Source organism: Canis lupus, chromosome 10, assembly GCF_048164855.1.
Source record: "Canis lupus baileyi chromosome 10, mCanLup2.hap1, whole genome shotgun sequence".
In the NCBI taxonomy this organism is placed as follows: domain Eukaryota; kingdom Metazoa; phylum Chordata; class Mammalia; order Carnivora; family Canidae; genus Canis; species Canis lupus.
Window position 1 is genome coordinate 17,061,556 of NC_132847.1, and position 16,387 is coordinate 17,077,942.

General features: G+C 40.6%; 1 protein-coding gene across 2 annotated transcripts; it reads left to right on the forward strand.

Moving 5' to 3' along the window:
* The first annotated feature begins 1,123 nt into the window (after positions 1–1,123).
* On the forward strand, positions 1,124–15,741 carry PHAX (phosphorylated adaptor for RNA export). 2 transcript variants are annotated; one of them, XM_072840811.1, is made up of 5 exons: positions 1,124–1,254; positions 3,554–4,167; positions 7,065–7,185; positions 10,394–10,477; positions 14,473–15,741. In XM_072840811.1, exons 1-5 carry the CDS (start codon positions 1,159–1,161, stop codon positions 14,740–14,742), a joined length of 1,185 nt encoding a protein of 394 aa, XP_072696912.1. In that variant the 5' UTR covers positions 1,124–1,158; the 3' UTR covers positions 14,743–15,741. The 2 variants fall into 2 exon arrangements, with proteins under 2 accessions (XP_072696912.1, XP_072696913.1); XM_072840812.1 differs by lacking the exon at positions 10,394–10,477.
* The last annotated feature ends 646 nt before the right edge of the window (positions 15,742–16,387 follow it).

Consider the following 16,387-nt stretch of genomic DNA (forward strand, 5'->3'; position numbering starts at 1 on the left):
AAGGTGTCCAGGATAAATTGTTTCTCTTTAAAGTTTTTCCAAAAAAAATTTTTTTAAAAATAAATACGCTCTACCTCCCCAAAGTGGGGTGGGAACTCACAATTCCAAGATCCAGTCTCATGCTCTATTGATTGAGCCAGCCAGGCACCTCTATTGCTTCTTAAAAAAAAAAAAAAAAAAAAGATTACAGAATAGTAAAAGGTACAAATAATACCCTTTAGGTAAAAAAAAAAAATCCATAAATATTTCTTCATCACCTATTATATTTAATAAGTCAGCGAGCTCAACACTGGAGACAAACACCAATAAATAAGACAGACATTCCAGCGGAGAAAGAAGACAAAACAAATATGCATATGACTATGGATGCCATGAAGAAAAATCAGCGTTCAAGACGGACAGTAGAGGATCCGGTTTCAGTGAGGGGGGTCGAAAGAGGCCTCGCCAAGAAGGTGGCATTCGATGGAAACTGAATCATGTAAGAGAACAACCTGCGCGAAGACTGGGGTGTGAAGGGTCGTCCAGAGGAGGTTGCAGAGGAAAAGCAACCGCAGAAGCCCTGAAGGCAGGAAGGACGAAGGATGCCCGGGGGACGGCGTGAGCACCGGGGCGGCCTGCAGCCGAGCTCGAGACGAGCGGACGGGACGGCTGCGGGCGCCTCGCGGAGAACTCAGAGGCAGGAGCTACCGAGCGCCGCCAAGTCCCTGGAAGGTCCGAGCAGGGCAACCACCTCGGCTGCTGTCGGAAAGGCTCTGCAAGAAGCTACGAGAAGAGTGGATTGTGCAGAAGCAAGAACGCCAGGCGAGAAAGCCCGTGCGGAGCATCCTGCGGAGGATATGGGAAGCCAAGGGAGGAATCCCCGACGCCCGCTCTCCACGCACCGCTTTCGGTCTGCTCGGAAAAAAACAAAGTTCGGGAGAAAACGCGCCGAAGCGCTGGGGAAACAGGAGATTGGTTTCCCCGGAGCCGTGCACGCGGCGCGCAGCTCGCAAGGATGCTGCGCGGCCCCCGAGGCGCAGGCTGGCGCCGCGGCCCCGCGCGGGGGCGCCCGAGCAGCCGCGGCCCCGCCCGCCCGCCCGCCTCCCCGCCGGAAGTGCTCTCCCGCCGCGCCCCGCCCCGCCCCGCCCGCCCCGCCCCGCCGCGCCACGCCGCGGGAAGATGGCGCAGGACGCCGGCGACATGGAAGATGGGCAGCTTTCCGACTCGGACTCCGACATGACGGTCGCACCGAGCGACCGGCCGCTGCAGGTGCCGGTGAGTGCGGACGGCCCGGCGGCGGGCAGTTCGGGGCCGGGAGGGGCGGGCGGCGGGAGTCCCCGGCCGGGCGGGGCGCGCGGGCCTCGGCGCCGGGCCCGGGGGCGGGGGGGGGGGCGCAGGGCCGTGGGAACCCGGACCCGGCCTCTGGCTGCCGGCGGGGCCGCGAGGCGTGCGGCCGTCTCTCCGCCCGTGACTGTGTGCGGCTCCGGGTTTTCTGAGCCTCCGGGCTGCCCCCGCCGTGGGCTGGGTCGGTGGGTGGTTCCGGCCTCGCAGGTGTCGCTGCAAACGCAGAACCTGGGGGACGGCGGGCAGAACCGCCGCGGGCGCTCTTCCCGCCCTAAGCCGCTGGGGAGACCGGAAAGCCGGGGATGGAGTTCCTCGTTTGCTTGGGGGCCTGGTTTTCCATGATCCCATCAGACCTGGCTTCGCCGTGCCGTGATGTGGCGCCGGGTTTCGTATTCCCTTCCCGGTTTTCCAGAAGGGGGGTTTGTGTTGATGGCCCTGCGGAGGGGCGGACGCCCTGGGCGGGCCTCGTGCGGGCGGGCTGCCGGCGTTCGAAAACTGGCGCCGCCGCCGTGTGACCAGTGGCAGGTGATGGAGCCTCGTGCCCCAATTTGTACGACTAGGAATGAGGAGTCTGCCACTGATAGGGTGTCTGTCGGGATGCAGTGAGCCGTACAGTGAACAGGAATGCCTGGCAACTCTCAAATGCCTCTTTAGGATGACTTAAAGAGGGCAGCCCGGGTGGCTCAGCGGTTTAGCGCCGCCTTCGGCCCAGGGCGTGATCCTGGAGACCTGGGATCGAGTCCCACGTCGGGCTCCCTGCATGGAGCCTGCTTCTCCCTCTGCCTGTGTCTCTGCCTCTCTCTGTGTGTCTCTCATGAATAAATAAATAAAATCTTTAAAAAAAAATAAGATGACTTAAAGAGGATGACTGCCTCTTTATGGGCTTAAATCACCCCCTCCTGCCTCCGTGTCTAGCACATAATAGCATAGCAAATATTTCGTTTGGTACAACGAAGAAAAGTTGTACCTTTTCTCCCCCCCGCCCCCCGCCTTTTTTTTTTTTTTTAAAGATTTTATTTCTTTAAGGGAAAGAGAGAGAGGGGAGGCAGAGAGAATCCCAAGCCCACTCGGCGCTAAGGTGGAGAGCCCAAGGTAGGGTTTGATTTCATGACCCTGAGATCATAACCTGAGCCCAAACCTAGAGTTGTCTGCTTACCTGACTGTGCCACCCAGACGCCCCCAAGGTGTTCGTTTTTGCATATGGAGGTCTTAGGAAATTGATAGGAAGGTTTCAGTTTGGGTTTTCAGTCTTTTCCATAAATTGACCCATGACTTGGTAAACTTAATGCTATGGACTGTGCAGGTTTAAAAGTAGTATGTTAGGGGTTTTTACCCATAGTTTTGTATCTACTCTCAAAAGAGTGTGGTCACTAAACTGTGTAAAGGAAGTGGGATGTGTCCAGATGCAAGAAAGGCATGTTTGGAAAGAAAGGAAACATACCGGGTTAACCTTTAAAATAAAACTTGTCAGTTATCTTAGCAAAATAGGGTTTATTCTGGAACAGCAGAGAATCGCAGCTTTGAACTAGCAAGCTAGGGCAAAACCATAGACAAAGGGGAAACGTTGAAGAATGCTCTTTTATAGAAGAAGGGGAGGAGTTGAGAGGGGCTGTAAAAAAAAAAGTTCATTGGAGTAAACTGAGAGTTTAAAGTATGGTGCCCTTTCATTCGCTGTGTTGGGACAGTCTCATTGGTTGGGCTGTTGTCAGACTGGAAGAAAATCTTCCTCTTGCTGTGTTAGGAAGGTATGGGCTTCTTCCTGCGGGAGATGCAAAGCCAGGTCTTTTCCTTTGATAGCGCAGGAGAACTCCTCCTTCCAGCCCATTGACTCCTATTTAGTGACGTTCCTTTTTTAATTTTCACAACTGCTACTAACAGTTACTGTGCTTGTCGTTTTCAAATATTCTGACAGTAACTGAAAATACTCTGACATGGGAATTAAGACCTTTGGTAAGTTTTTAGAAAGAGGCTTTAGAACTAAGTTCTGTATTCGCTTTAGAAATAAGAATTTGTGAAAAAAAAAAAGAATTTGTGGTTTTGAAATGGCAAATTCCATGTGGAACTTTAGAAAAGTAGGGACTGGATTGGTTTCAGAGATTCATTGAGGATTGTTCTGCTTTGGTGGTCCAGCTGAATCCTTAAATAATTTTTTTTTTTTTAAATAAAATAGCACGTGGTAAGTGGAGTTAATGTGTTTCTTGGAATTTACTGTATTTCCTTTCATTTACAGAAAACACTAGGTGGGGACAGCACCGTGAGACCCTTCCAGGGTACTGCAACACCATGTGTACCGGTATCACATTATCGAACTGTTAAAAGCGTGGATTCAAGTGAAGAGAGTTTTTCTGATTCAGATGATGATAGCTCCCTTTGGAAGCGCAAGCGACAGAAATGTTTTAACCCTCCTCCAAAGCCAGAGCCTTTTCAGTTTGGCCAGAGCAGCCAGAAACCTCTTGTTCCTGGAGGAAAGAAAGTTAACAATATATGGGGTGCTGTGCTACAAGAACAGAATCAAGATGCAGTGGCTACTGAACTTGGTATCTTGGGAATGGAGGGTACTATTGACAAAAGCAGACAATCTGAGACTTACAATTATTTGCTTGCTAAGAAACTTAAGAGGGAATCTCAAGAACATACAAAAGAGTTAGACAAAGAGCTGGATGAATATATGCATGGTGGCAAAAAAATGGGATCAAAGGAAGAGGAAAATGGGCAAGGTCATCTCAAACGGAAACGACCTGTCAAAGACAGACTAGGGGACAGACTAGAAATGAACTATAAAGGCCGGTATGAGATCACAGAGGATGATGCACAAGAGAAAGTGGCTGATGAAATTTCTTTCAGGTGAGCATTAAAATTTGGCCTACAAATGAGCACTTGATGAACTGTCTTCCGTTTATAGGAAATAAAATAATTCCAAATGCATGAAGGGTGATGTTTCTTTTGGAGATTTTTTTAATTTTAGGAATGGGCCTACTTGGTTATAGGAGTGTATCTATATTTCCTTAAATTGGGAGACCTAATAAAATAATGAATTTTGAAGGCTTTTATGAATTTTTTTTTTTTTTTTTTTTTTTTTTTTTTTTGCTTTTAATGAACTTTTGGTGACTTGCCATTTAGTGCTTTGGAGCTCTTTAGATCAAAGCATATCTTTTTCAATCATGGGTTTTGGGTTTTGTTTGTTTTTAGTGATTTCAGACATTCATGGACATTTATAACTTTATTGAGGCATCTTGTACACATGATAAAGTGACCCACTTTGGGTGTTGATTGTGTAGTAAATTTATCAGTTTTAAAACCATCACCATAGACCACTTTTATTTTTTTATTTTTTATTTTTTTCCATAGACCACTTTTAAAAACATTTCCATCACCTTAATAGATCCATCCTGACCATATTCCCATTTATTTATTTATTTATTTATTTATTTATTTATTTATTTATTTATTTTTAATTTATTTATGATAGGCACACAGTGAGAGAGAGAGAGGCAGAGACACAGGCAGAGGGAGAAGCAGGCTCCATGCACCGGGAGCCCGACGTGGGATTCGATCCTGGGTCTCCAGGATCGTGCCCTGGGCCAAAGGCGGGCGCCAAACCGCTGCGCCACCCAGGGATCCCCCTCATATTCCCATTTAAAGTTATTCTTTGTTTCTATCCCAGATAACTGCCAACCTACTTTCTCTTGGGATGAATTTGCATTTTCTGGATATTTTGTAATAATGGAATCATACAGTATGTGGTCTCTGTGTGAAATGTTTTTGAGATTTGTCCATTTTGTAGTAGACATCATTACTTATTCATTTTTTTTTAAAGTAGGTTTCAGTTCAACAAATGTAGCTTTTAAACTGAAAATAATGTTTTATTTATTTACTTTTTTTTTAAATTTTTATTTATTTATGATAGGCACACAGTGAGAGAGAGAGAGGCAGAGACAGGCAGAAGGAGAAGCAGGCTCCACGCACCAGGAGCCCGACGTGGGATTCGATCCCGGGTCTCCAGGATCGCGCCCTGGGCCAAAGGCAGGCGCCAAACCGCTGCGCCACCCAGGGATCCCTTACTTACTATTCTTATTTATATACATTTAAAAATGTCCATATTACTATTCCACCTTTTGACTATTATGAATAATGCTCTATGAGCTTTGACATGCGGATACTAGGACGTGTATTTTAATTTCTCCTGGATAAGTACCTAGAAGTTGAATTTCTTGGTACATGGTAAATTGATACTTCCTTTTTTTTTTTTTTTCTTTTAACAAGTTCAATTTTAACTTTTTCTTAGCTCTAAGTCATTAATGAACAGTATCACAGATTTGAAAACATATATGGTTCAAGAGTAATATTGCTGGTACGAAAACAAGTATTTAGTTTTCAGGCCAGCCTGTCAATGGTAGGACTGGACTTTTTTTTTTTTTTTTTTTTTTCTGGACTTTTAACCTACACAGTGAGTTTGGAATTTGAGTGTTGGAAAGGAATTTAGAGATTTTGTAAACCAAAATGTTCACTTTACAGATAAGGAAACTATGACCCCATAGTTAATATGGCTTGTCCAGGGATGCCTGGGTGGTTCAGCGGTTGAGTGTCTGCCTTCGGCTCAGGGCCTGATCCTGGAGTACTGGGATCAAGTCCCGCATCGGGCTCCCTGTGGGGAGCCTGCTTCTCCCTCTCCCTGTGTTTCTGCCTCTCTCTGTGTGTCTCTCATGAATAAGTGAGTATAATCTTTAAAAAAAAAAACATACGGCTTGTCCAAAGTCACAATTTTAAGTGTCCTATTTGGAACTAAACCTCATTTTGTTCCTAGTCTCGTGCTGTTTTCCAAATAATGCACTACCTTTTGTTGAAAAGGAGCAAGGAAGCTAGGTCTAGTTGGAGAACTAGAGTTGGTGAGTTGGTCCCTCATCTCTGTGGAATGTGGACTGTACGTTAGAAGTGTTACTTATGCTTTCTGTGTGTTTACCTCTCAATGGTAAGATGAAAATAAGTACCTACTTCCGTTGAGACAATTAACTGAGATAATGCATGCAAAGTTTTTAGGATTCTGCTGATCCTACAGTAAGTCATCAGTAAATTATTATTTTTTTAAAGATTTTATTTATTTATTCATGAGAGACAGAGAGAGAGAGACACAGAGACATAGGCAGAGGGAGAAGCAGGCTCCATGCAGGGAGCCCGACGCAGGACTCAATCCCGGGACTCCAGGATCACGCTGTGGGCCAAAGGCAGGTGCTAAACCGCTGAGCCACCCAGACGTCACGTCATCAATAAATTAAATGATAGTTTGTTCTGTAGCAGAGAGCCTGAGAAAGATCATATCCACTTTAAAGCTCCCACACATATCTGGAGTTAGGAGAATCAACTTCTAGGCCTAATTGAAAGCATAATGTATGTCTGTTGCCACAAGAGTGGACTTAACTTCTTTTGCTTTTAGGCCTGCATTTCCCTTTCTGGATGTGCACATTCATTTTGAAATTCATCATGATCCATTACGGCAAAATGAAAAGGCCAGTTGTGAGACTTGAGATGGAACCTTGAGTTCACTGTCTCCTTGGTGACTGAGGGTAGAGGTCTTGTCATGTCAGTGACTCTAAGGTTAAATACTAAAGATTTCAAAGCAGATGTTACCAGAATAGGATTTTGATTCCACATAGGGACTAAACTGAAGACAAAGGTACATTTCTTCAACTTTATACAACAAATAAAGAGATTAACATTGCTTTACTGGATTTGCTCTTTATCAGGTTGCAGGAACCAAAGAAAGATCTGATAGCACGAGTAGTGAGGATAATTGGGAACAAAAAGGCGATTGAACTTCTGATGGAAACTGCTGAAGTTGAACAAAATGGTGGCCTTTTTATAATGGTAAGATTTACTGCTTTGTTGTTTCCGTTTTATATTGTGTTTTATGTGATTTTTTTTTTAAACAAAATAACTTGTCTCTAGGATCTCTTATTTATCAGTGTGTTACAGTGTGGTTCAAATTTCAGAAAACTGAATTTTAAAATTCTATATAGTTTGTTTTTCCAATTATTACTTACCTTACAAAAGCCATACATAAATTTGTCCCGTTAGTATACAGTCAACAGCAGATCTCTTATAGAATCAATTGAGAGTACAGGCTCAAATTTGAGGAAAACAGTCTGGAGGGGACTTGAAAACTAAAATTTTAATAATATAGGTTTTGGAGTTTGCGATACCTTCTTTTGAATTCTGGGCTCGCAGCTTATTAGGTGTGAGATTTGGCTAAATTATTTGGCTTCTCAGAGAGCGTCTTGTTCAAAGGTGCAAACTGGAGACTAATCCTATGTTACAAGGATTGAGCAGGATGATGTGCATAACATACTTAGCACAGTGTGCCCAGCCCGTAGTTAGCAATGACGAACCCACATGTTGCTTTTGGTTCGTTTAATTCATGGATTCTTAAAAATTGGTTCTGGGACCAAAAAAAAAAAAGAAAAAAGAAAACACACACACACACAAAAACCCACATGTATATGTATAAAGCACAGATATATATACAGTGTATCTGTGAGTATTAAAATTCAATGGGTGATACAGTGGATAGGAAAAGATGGGGTGGATAGGAAAAAATCTGCAAAGGCTCCTGGGGTAGGGGAAGCTACAGTAAACAAAAGGCTTGAGAAACACTTTAGTGTTTGTTTTCCTTTACACTTTGCCATTTTCCTTTCCGAAGTTTTTTTTTTTTTTTTAAAGATTTTATTTATTTATTCATGAGAGACAGAGAGAGAGAGGCAGAGACACAGGCAGAGGGAGAAGCAGGCTCCATGCAGGGAGCCTGATGTGGGACTCGATCCCGGGTCTCCAGGATCACGCCCTGGGCTGAAGGCGGCGCTAAACCACTGAGCCACCAGGGCTGCCCCCTTTCCGAAGTTTTAACTGAGGTATGGTTGACATAAAATTTTAGCTGTATAACTGTGATTTGATAATTATACACCTTACAGAAAAGCTCACCACAATGAGTATAGTTATCAGCTATCTCCATACAGAGTTACTACGGTTTTTTAAAAATTTTTATTTCTTTATTTGAGAGGGAGAGAGAGCATGAGCGGTGGGGAGGAGCTGAGGGAGAGAAGCAGACTCTGCTGAGGAGGGAGCATGAATCCTAGGACCCTGAGATCATGACCTGAGCCTCAGGCAGACAGTTAACCTACTGGGCCACCAAGCGCCCCAAAAGTTATTACAATATTATTGACTATATTCCCTATGCTGTATTTTCCATCCCTGTGACTTTATTTTGTCACTAGAAGTTTGTACCTGTTAAACCCTTTCACTTATTTTGCTTGTTCTCCCACTTCCTGCCTGTCTGGAAACCACCAGTTTATTCTCTGTATTTAAGGACTCTGTTTTTGGATTTTTGGTAAGCAAGTTTGTTTGGGTTTTTAGGTTCCATATATGTGAATTCATCTGGCATTTGGCTTACTCTTTTCTGACTTATTTCACTTAGTATAATATTCTCTACGCCCATCCATTTTGTCGTAAATGGCAAGACTTCATCCTTTTTTATAGCTGAGTGGTAGTTCATCATACATATATATGACCTTGTAATGTGATGTGTGTGTGTGTGTGTATATCTTTATAATCTTTGTCCGTCATTGGACATTTAAGTTGCTTCCATATTTTGGCTATTTTAAATAATACTGCAGTAAATATAGGGATGCATATGTTTTTTCAAATTAGTGTTTATGCTTTCTTTGGGTGAATACCCAGCAGTGGATTGCTGAATCATATGGTATTTCTATTTTGAATTTTTTGAGGAAACTTCATACTGTTTTCCATAATGGCTCTCCAGTTTACAGTCCCACCAGCAATGCACCAAAATTCCCTTTTCTCCATATTCGCACCAACATTTGTTTTTTCTTTTTTTCTTTTTCTTTTCTTTTTTTTTTTTTTTAACATTTGTTTTTTCTTGTCTTTATACTAGTCACTCTGAAAGATGTGAAGCAAGAAACACTTCACTGTTTGAGAATGGCAGAAAGAGCACTACTTTGGTTAGGGCCAGATCACAGGCAGTGATATTTTATCCCATACAGTGGTTTTGGAGATCTCATTTAATTCAGCTTTCACCACAAGGTGAGGATGAAGTTTGAACGGCATCTTATTTGCTCCTCATGAATCTGAATAGTAACATCACATGAGAGTAATAAATCAATATTATGCTATGGAAATGAAGAGAAAAGAAACCAGTTAGAATTGGTAGCACTGGCTGAGGAAATAGCTTGTGAACACAGATTCTGTAGAAGTCAAAACAGGGTTGCCTGGGTGGCTCAGTTGGTTAAGCCTCTGCCTTGGGCTCAGGTCATCATCCCAGAACTCTTGTCACTAGAAGTTTGTACCTGTTAAATCCTTTCACCTATTTTGCTTGTTTCCCCACTTCCTGCCCGTGGGGGAACTACATTTGACTGTCTGCTAAGCAGGGACCTGCTTCTCCCTCTCTCTCTGCCTCTCCCCCTGCTGTGCTCGCTTGCTCGCTCTCTTTCTCTCTCTCTGTCAAATAAACAAATCTTTAAAAAATTCAAAACAGAAGTTGACAACAAAACAAATTACAATAATCATGAATGTCCTGGCACCTTTGTCACTGCTAAGGTACTTAGCTTTTTGTTTAGTTGAACAGAAAGTTATAGATTCATTAGTATCTTAATACTGTAATGATAAAAGTTTCTCTTGTAGAGCTAGTGTTGGAATGGTACAAGTCCAAATTCACTTTCTTTTAATGGACATTTTTCTTGTATGATTATTTATTGCTGTGTGCTATGCACTGTTCTGGACAACAACAATCTTACATTGTAGTTGGCAGTGGGAAGGAGACCATATATAAAGAATAAATATATCTTCAGGTGTTTTAGAAAGTGATAAATACCATGTTATTAAAAGATAGATCACAAAAAAAAAGATCATGTGGAGGTATGGAGAAGAGAGGAGGATTTTGCAGTTAAACTGTGGTATCAGGGTAGATCTTATTATTTCTTTAGGTACCTATCTGTTTAAGAGATGCTTTTAGACTATTCATAGGAAGAGTCTATACAGTATCCTTTTCTGTTTCTTTTCGTAGAATGGTAGTCGAAGAAGAACACCAGGTGGAGTTTTCCTGAATCTCCTGAAAAATACTCCTAGTATTAGCGAGGAACAAATTAAGGTAAAAATTATAGTATCCTTGACTTTTAAGATCTATCATAATTTCATTTCTTTTTTTTCCCCCACAATTTCATTTCTGCTTGGGTTTTAGCTTCATATTCTATTAAATCCCCATCACGTGTTCTGCCTTAAATTGACCAATTCTGTCATTGTCTCATTTCAAGTAAAACGTATGCCTCCTCTTTGTTCCCTTTACAAGCCAAGGTCACAATTTCCTTAATGTCCATTTTCCTGGTCTTTTAGCCCACCATTATTTTTACTACCCTCCTACAATCTCTTATTAATGAAAAATTTCAAACATGCAGAATAGATGAAAGAATAATAGGATGACTTCCCGCACTTAGATTTAGGGGTTGTTAGTATTTTGAGATTCTTACCTTAGAGTTGTTTTTCTGTACCGTTTGGTAATAAGTAGCAAACATCATGTCACTCGACCCTAATTATTTCAATAAGTATCTGTTTACAATAAGGACAATTTCCTACACAGCTTCACCTAAGAGAAAGAAAAACAATTTCATAGTATCATCTAATACCTTGACCTTATTCCAGTTTCCTGAGTTGTCCCAAGAAAGTGTTGTCTACCTTTTTGCCTCCTCCAAACCCAGATACTATCTAGATTTCCACATTTCATTTGTTGTATCTTATTTGAGCTTTTTAATTCCCCATTTTCTGTAATTATTTAGACCTTTTGAAGAGTCTGAGATGGTTACCTAATAGAATGTACCACATTCTGGTCATTGTCTCCTCATGGATTTGTTTTATTCATTCCTCTGTCTCCAGTAGTTCTTAGAAACTAGAAGCTAAAAAAAAGAAGTTAGAAGCTAAATTGGTCAGTAATAATCATTTTTGCATTACTAGAAGGTCCAATATGGGAGTTCTTTTACAGTGTGAGATTTTCACAGCTCAGAATTTATCTTTTAATTTGTGAATTAAGGAACATGATTGCGTTTAGCAGATACGATCAAGATTGAGAAATTGCTTCTTGCATAGGAAAGAGGTGGTACGAAGACAACACAGATACTGTGAGCAGCTTTATTCTCTGTGTTGTAAAAGTAGGTAGTATAGGACAGAGAATATAGTTTAGCCATTTATAAGGCTAATGAAGACAAATAAATAAAAGCCACTTCTCTTAAGCTTACATTCTGTGTGAGTTTATTTTGCAGCTGCTGAATGTTAGGTTCTTTTCCCTCGAGTTTTCAGGCTGTCCACTTCCAGTTATTTTTTTAAATCTTTATTGAAATTCCTACAGGAAATGTTACTGTTATTGCACATTTGAAATCTCTAGTCCACAACTGCCCTTTTTTCCTCAGTGGAACAATGACTTTGATAAATATGTAACAATGTAATTTTCTGTGGGGACACACCTATTGAGTAGAACAGAGTTTACTGCTTACTTCTTCTTCACGGTATAATCCCTAACAAAACGTGTACACTGAAAAGGAGCATTATTCTAAGTAATATTAAATATTGTTAATAGTGAAATGTCATGCTTTTCAGAGAAATAGCATGATGTGATAAAAAGAATTCTCTAACTTTCAAAATTTGGGTATTTTTTTGTTTTAAGATTTTACTTATTTATTCATGAGAGACACAGAGAAGCAGAAACATAGGCAGAGGGAGAAGCAGGCTCCCAGTAGGGAGCCCGATGTGGGACTTATCTTTGGACCCAGGATCACACCCTGAGCTGAAGGCTAATGCTCAACCCTGAGCCACTCAGGTGTCCCAAGGTTTTAATGTTAGTAGTTTATGTTAAGCTACCAGAAGCTTTGCATTATAACAACAAACAAACTTTTGGAAATCTAGTAATATAGGAGTGTTGACCAAGGGGGACATTTTAAAAATGACTATGTTGTAGCCTCTACATTTGTGAAGCACTTTTAAGAAAAAGAGAAAAATGAAATAATGTCGAATTTTTTAAAAAGGCAAAGTACAAATTTAGAACAAAAAGGAAGCATGGGAAAATTAATTGATATGTAAATCTGTTCCAGGGGATTATAAATGTTTTGGCTTATAAGATTTTTCTGTGTTTTTCCAAATTTTCTTCATGTGCATGGATTGAGTACTTTTGTTATTAGAGGAAACTCTAATCCCCTGGAGCAGATTGAGAACCTATGGAAAGCCATTCCTTTTTAATAGAGCTTGATGTCTTTAGAGGGAAAAGGGAAACATTATAATTCTGCTTAGTATTGTCAAGGATTGTACTACTTAGAATTGTTCTTATCGAGATGTTTGGATGTGCTTCCCCGTGAGATGGAAATACTTCCCCTTGCAGCTTCTTTTGGATCTCTCCTCTGTTAGGGTAAGTAGACTGTGTTGAAAAAATTGTGCACTGTCATACTTCTGTGAAGGCAACACAGTAGGCTTTAAGAATGTGAATTTGGAGAACTAATATATGAGCTTACACTTTTTACTTTTCACACGTTAGCTCTGCAATCTTGTGCCTTACTTTCCTTGTCCCATTATAGTGTACGCACTGCTGAAGCAGGCACTCTCGCTTTCCTCATCTGTGAAGAAGGGTAATACCCACTTCATAAGGTTCTGGTGAGAATGAAGAATCTTTAGTGCAATGCTTGGCATATAAATGTGCTCATTCAGTAAATGATACCTACCTGAAGTCCCTTTTTTTGTCCTTCTTCCACTTACACATGTACCCTCCTTCTCCACCCCCAGCCTTGTCATTTCTTTAGCAAATACTTCTATTCCTCCTTCTATCAAAGCATTCATCTTCTGAAACTTTCCCTTGTCCTCTTAGTTTCAGTGTTCTTACTCCTTCCTCTGCTGATTCTGTACATTGCTTATAACTATTTAGCATAAATTATAGGGGAGGGCCCCTTTATTTCACCATCCTCCACATTGCTTTTTATAAACAAGAAGGATTTGTGATTTGTGCACTTTAAGAATATCAGAGGGACTGACCTGGTTATAGCTTTTAATGGTCCCTTCCCAGAAGATCAGAGGCTGTCAGAAGTGTGTTCTGTCTCTCCTGGCCTCTATTATAAGCCTTTGAACCTTCTCTGCCCTAGCGTAGTCATTTTGGCCTTCTCTCTAGATTCCTGGCCTCCTTTTCTTTTTGTGCCCTCTGAAATTACACTTCTCTGTCATATCAAGGTTCCCAGATGTCATTTTACGTTTTTCCATGTAGTAGTTTACTGAAATGCATTTTCTTGAGCATCTCTCGTCCACTGGTAATTTGCCTCTTGGAGGACATTTGGCAATGCCTGGAGATGTATTTGGTTGTCACAGTTGGGGGGGGTAGGGGTCTATGCTAATAGATAGAGGCCAAGTATGCTGCTAAGCATCCTGCAGTGCACATAGCAGACTGCCACAGCAGTGATCGAGCTGGAGATTTCAGATTGCCAAGGTGCAAATACTATACTAACAATCTCATTTTTCTTCTATAAAATCCATTTTCTACATCCTGGGATATATCCCAATGCTGACTATATTATTTTTATGCCTCATCGTATAAGTTTTTGACAAATTTACAGTCTTCATGTTAATTACAGTAATTTTTTTTCAGGGATGGATTTTTTTTTCATTGTGTAGGTTATGTGATCATACTTAGTCACACTCTTCAGGCATGGCTTGGTTTCTTAGCATGTGCAGTCCTGTATGCTTATGATAACATTTCAAAGTTAGTAAACCAAAGACTTCATTTTGTTGTGACAAATTATATTTTATTTAAATCCTGAGCGACATGATTTCTCTACTGTATCTTCCCATTTAGGAAACCTGGATATATTGGATATATAGAGATGGGTTATGCTTGAATAAGCATGGGCCCTGGAACTGACATGAGGTTGAGTTTGAATTACAGCTTCATCGTCTGTTTGCAGTGGAGACTTATCTGCTGTCTTGGATTCAGTGTCTTATTAGGAATCTAATAATATTTGTTTTTTGTGAGAAATGGAGATGATGAACATAAATCTAGGGCCTGCCTTCTAATAAATGTTCAGTAAATGGTAGTTTTTACTTCAAATCCTTTCTTTATTGTAGGACATTTTCTACATTGAAAATCAAAAGGAGTATGAAAATAAAAAGGCTGCTAGAAAGCGGAGAACACAAGTGTTGGGAAAAAAGATGAAACAAGCTATTAAAAATCTAAATTTTCAAGAAGATGATGATACATCACGAGAAACTTTCGCGAGTGATACGAATGAGGCCCTGGCCTCTCTGGACGAGCCGCAGGAAGGCCACGGGGAGACAAAATTGGACCCAGAAGAAGCCATTGAAGTTGATCATTCTAATGATTTGGACATCTTTTAGTATATTTGGAGGAATAAGCCTTTCTAGAATTACCTTGTAATAAGCCATTTCTACTGAGATTGCTTTGTTTTACTTTGCACTGATAAACATAAAAATCTGGAGAGAAAGAACTGTTGTCTTGTTTAAAGTTGAATTTGTGGGGCGATGAATGTTATTGATAGAAATATTTCTCATGTCTTACAAAATACTTTATAATATAGCAGAGAATTTAATTTCTCAGTCTGTGCATGTGTTAGTTATTACTAGTTGATAATTATTTCTGTCTAGGTCATTATGACATGCCATTCAAAAATTTATTCTCTTTTTCTGATTAATCCTCGCAAGTGAATTATGATTGGTTTCAAAACATTCCATTAAAAGATCCTAATAAGACACATAAGTTGTTAAGATTACAGATGTGCTCAAATTTAGTTTTTCTGTGTTCTAATAAGAACTTTTAGGCAGTTTTAAGGACAGAGACTAAAAATTAAAATAGTTTTATACTGATGGCTCTTACCACTTATCCAGAAGTAAATTAACATTGGAAGCTTTTCAAAGAAGTTTTGGCTCTTAACTTTGTTTGTTACTTCTTTTTGATTATTCGATCATATACTAAATGTTGAATGTGATCCATACCTGTGCAATTACCATGGATGTTTAAAAACTTGACAGTGGTTGCCTGCCTAAGACTGTTTGTTTTACCTTATGTTAAGGAAGTTGGGTATTAAAAATGTTACATCTGCCTGAAGTGTCAAATTATTCGTTTTTATTGAAGGACATAAAGGTAGTGAAGATGCTCTGAGAGTTCACTATAGTTTATAAAATAGGTTAAGCAAAAATATGTAGGAAGCAATTAGAAATTCTTTATAGACCACACTTAAAGTCTTTCTGTAGTTCCTGGAATATATAGTCATTGAAGTTGGATCTAAGGGTGTAAGTGGGAAAATAAGAAAATGGCTATTGGTTGCTTTTTATTCTTAAAGAATGCACAAATAAAATTGGATTTTGGGCAGTCCTTAATGAGCTTCAAGTGACTTTTTTTTTTTTTTTTTTAACATTTATTTATTTAAGTATTCTCTACACCCATCCTGGGCTCGAATTCCAGACCCAGAGAATACAAGTCTCATGCTTCTCTGACTGAGCCAGACAGGCATCCCTCCAGTGACCGTTTATTTAATCTCAGATATTCTTGTATAAAATTGCTATAACCAAGGGAAGAAAAATATTTTGAATAGGTAACTGAATATTGTTACTGAAATTATTCACAAGGGGTGATTTTAAAAGTGTAATACATTGGGAAAGATAACATTCCTTTAATTGCCACTTTATTTTTTAAGATTTTATTTATTTATTTGAGAGAAACACAAGCAGGGGTGGGAGGGACAGAGGGAGAGGGAGATGCAGACTCCCTGCTGAGCAGGGACCCCCCACACACACACACACACACACACACAAATCCCCACCTCCATCCCCCGCAATGAGGTACTCAATCCCAGAACCCCTGGGATCATAACCTGAACCGAAAGCAGACAGACACTTAACCCACTGAGCTACCCAGGTGCCCCTCTGCAGAATTATTTTGTTTAATGTTTGTTATTTAGATATTGTCAAAACTTTATTACTGTTTGGTAAAAGTACAGGATAGGAATACAAGATGTGTTGGGAC

Coding starts and splice junctions, on each gene's coding strand:
- PHAX (XM_072840811.1), top strand. CDS start 1,159: ATGGCGCAGGACGCCGGCGACATGGAAGATGGGCAGCTTTCCGACTCG. Junction 1,255..3,553: donor ACCGGCCGCTGCAGGTGCCG/GTGAGTGCGGAC, acceptor TTTCATTTACAG/AAAACACTAGGTGGGGACAG. Junction 7,186..10,393: donor ATGGTGGCCTTTTTATAATG/GTAAGATTTACT, acceptor TTCTTTTCGTAG/AATGGTAGTCGAAGAAGAAC.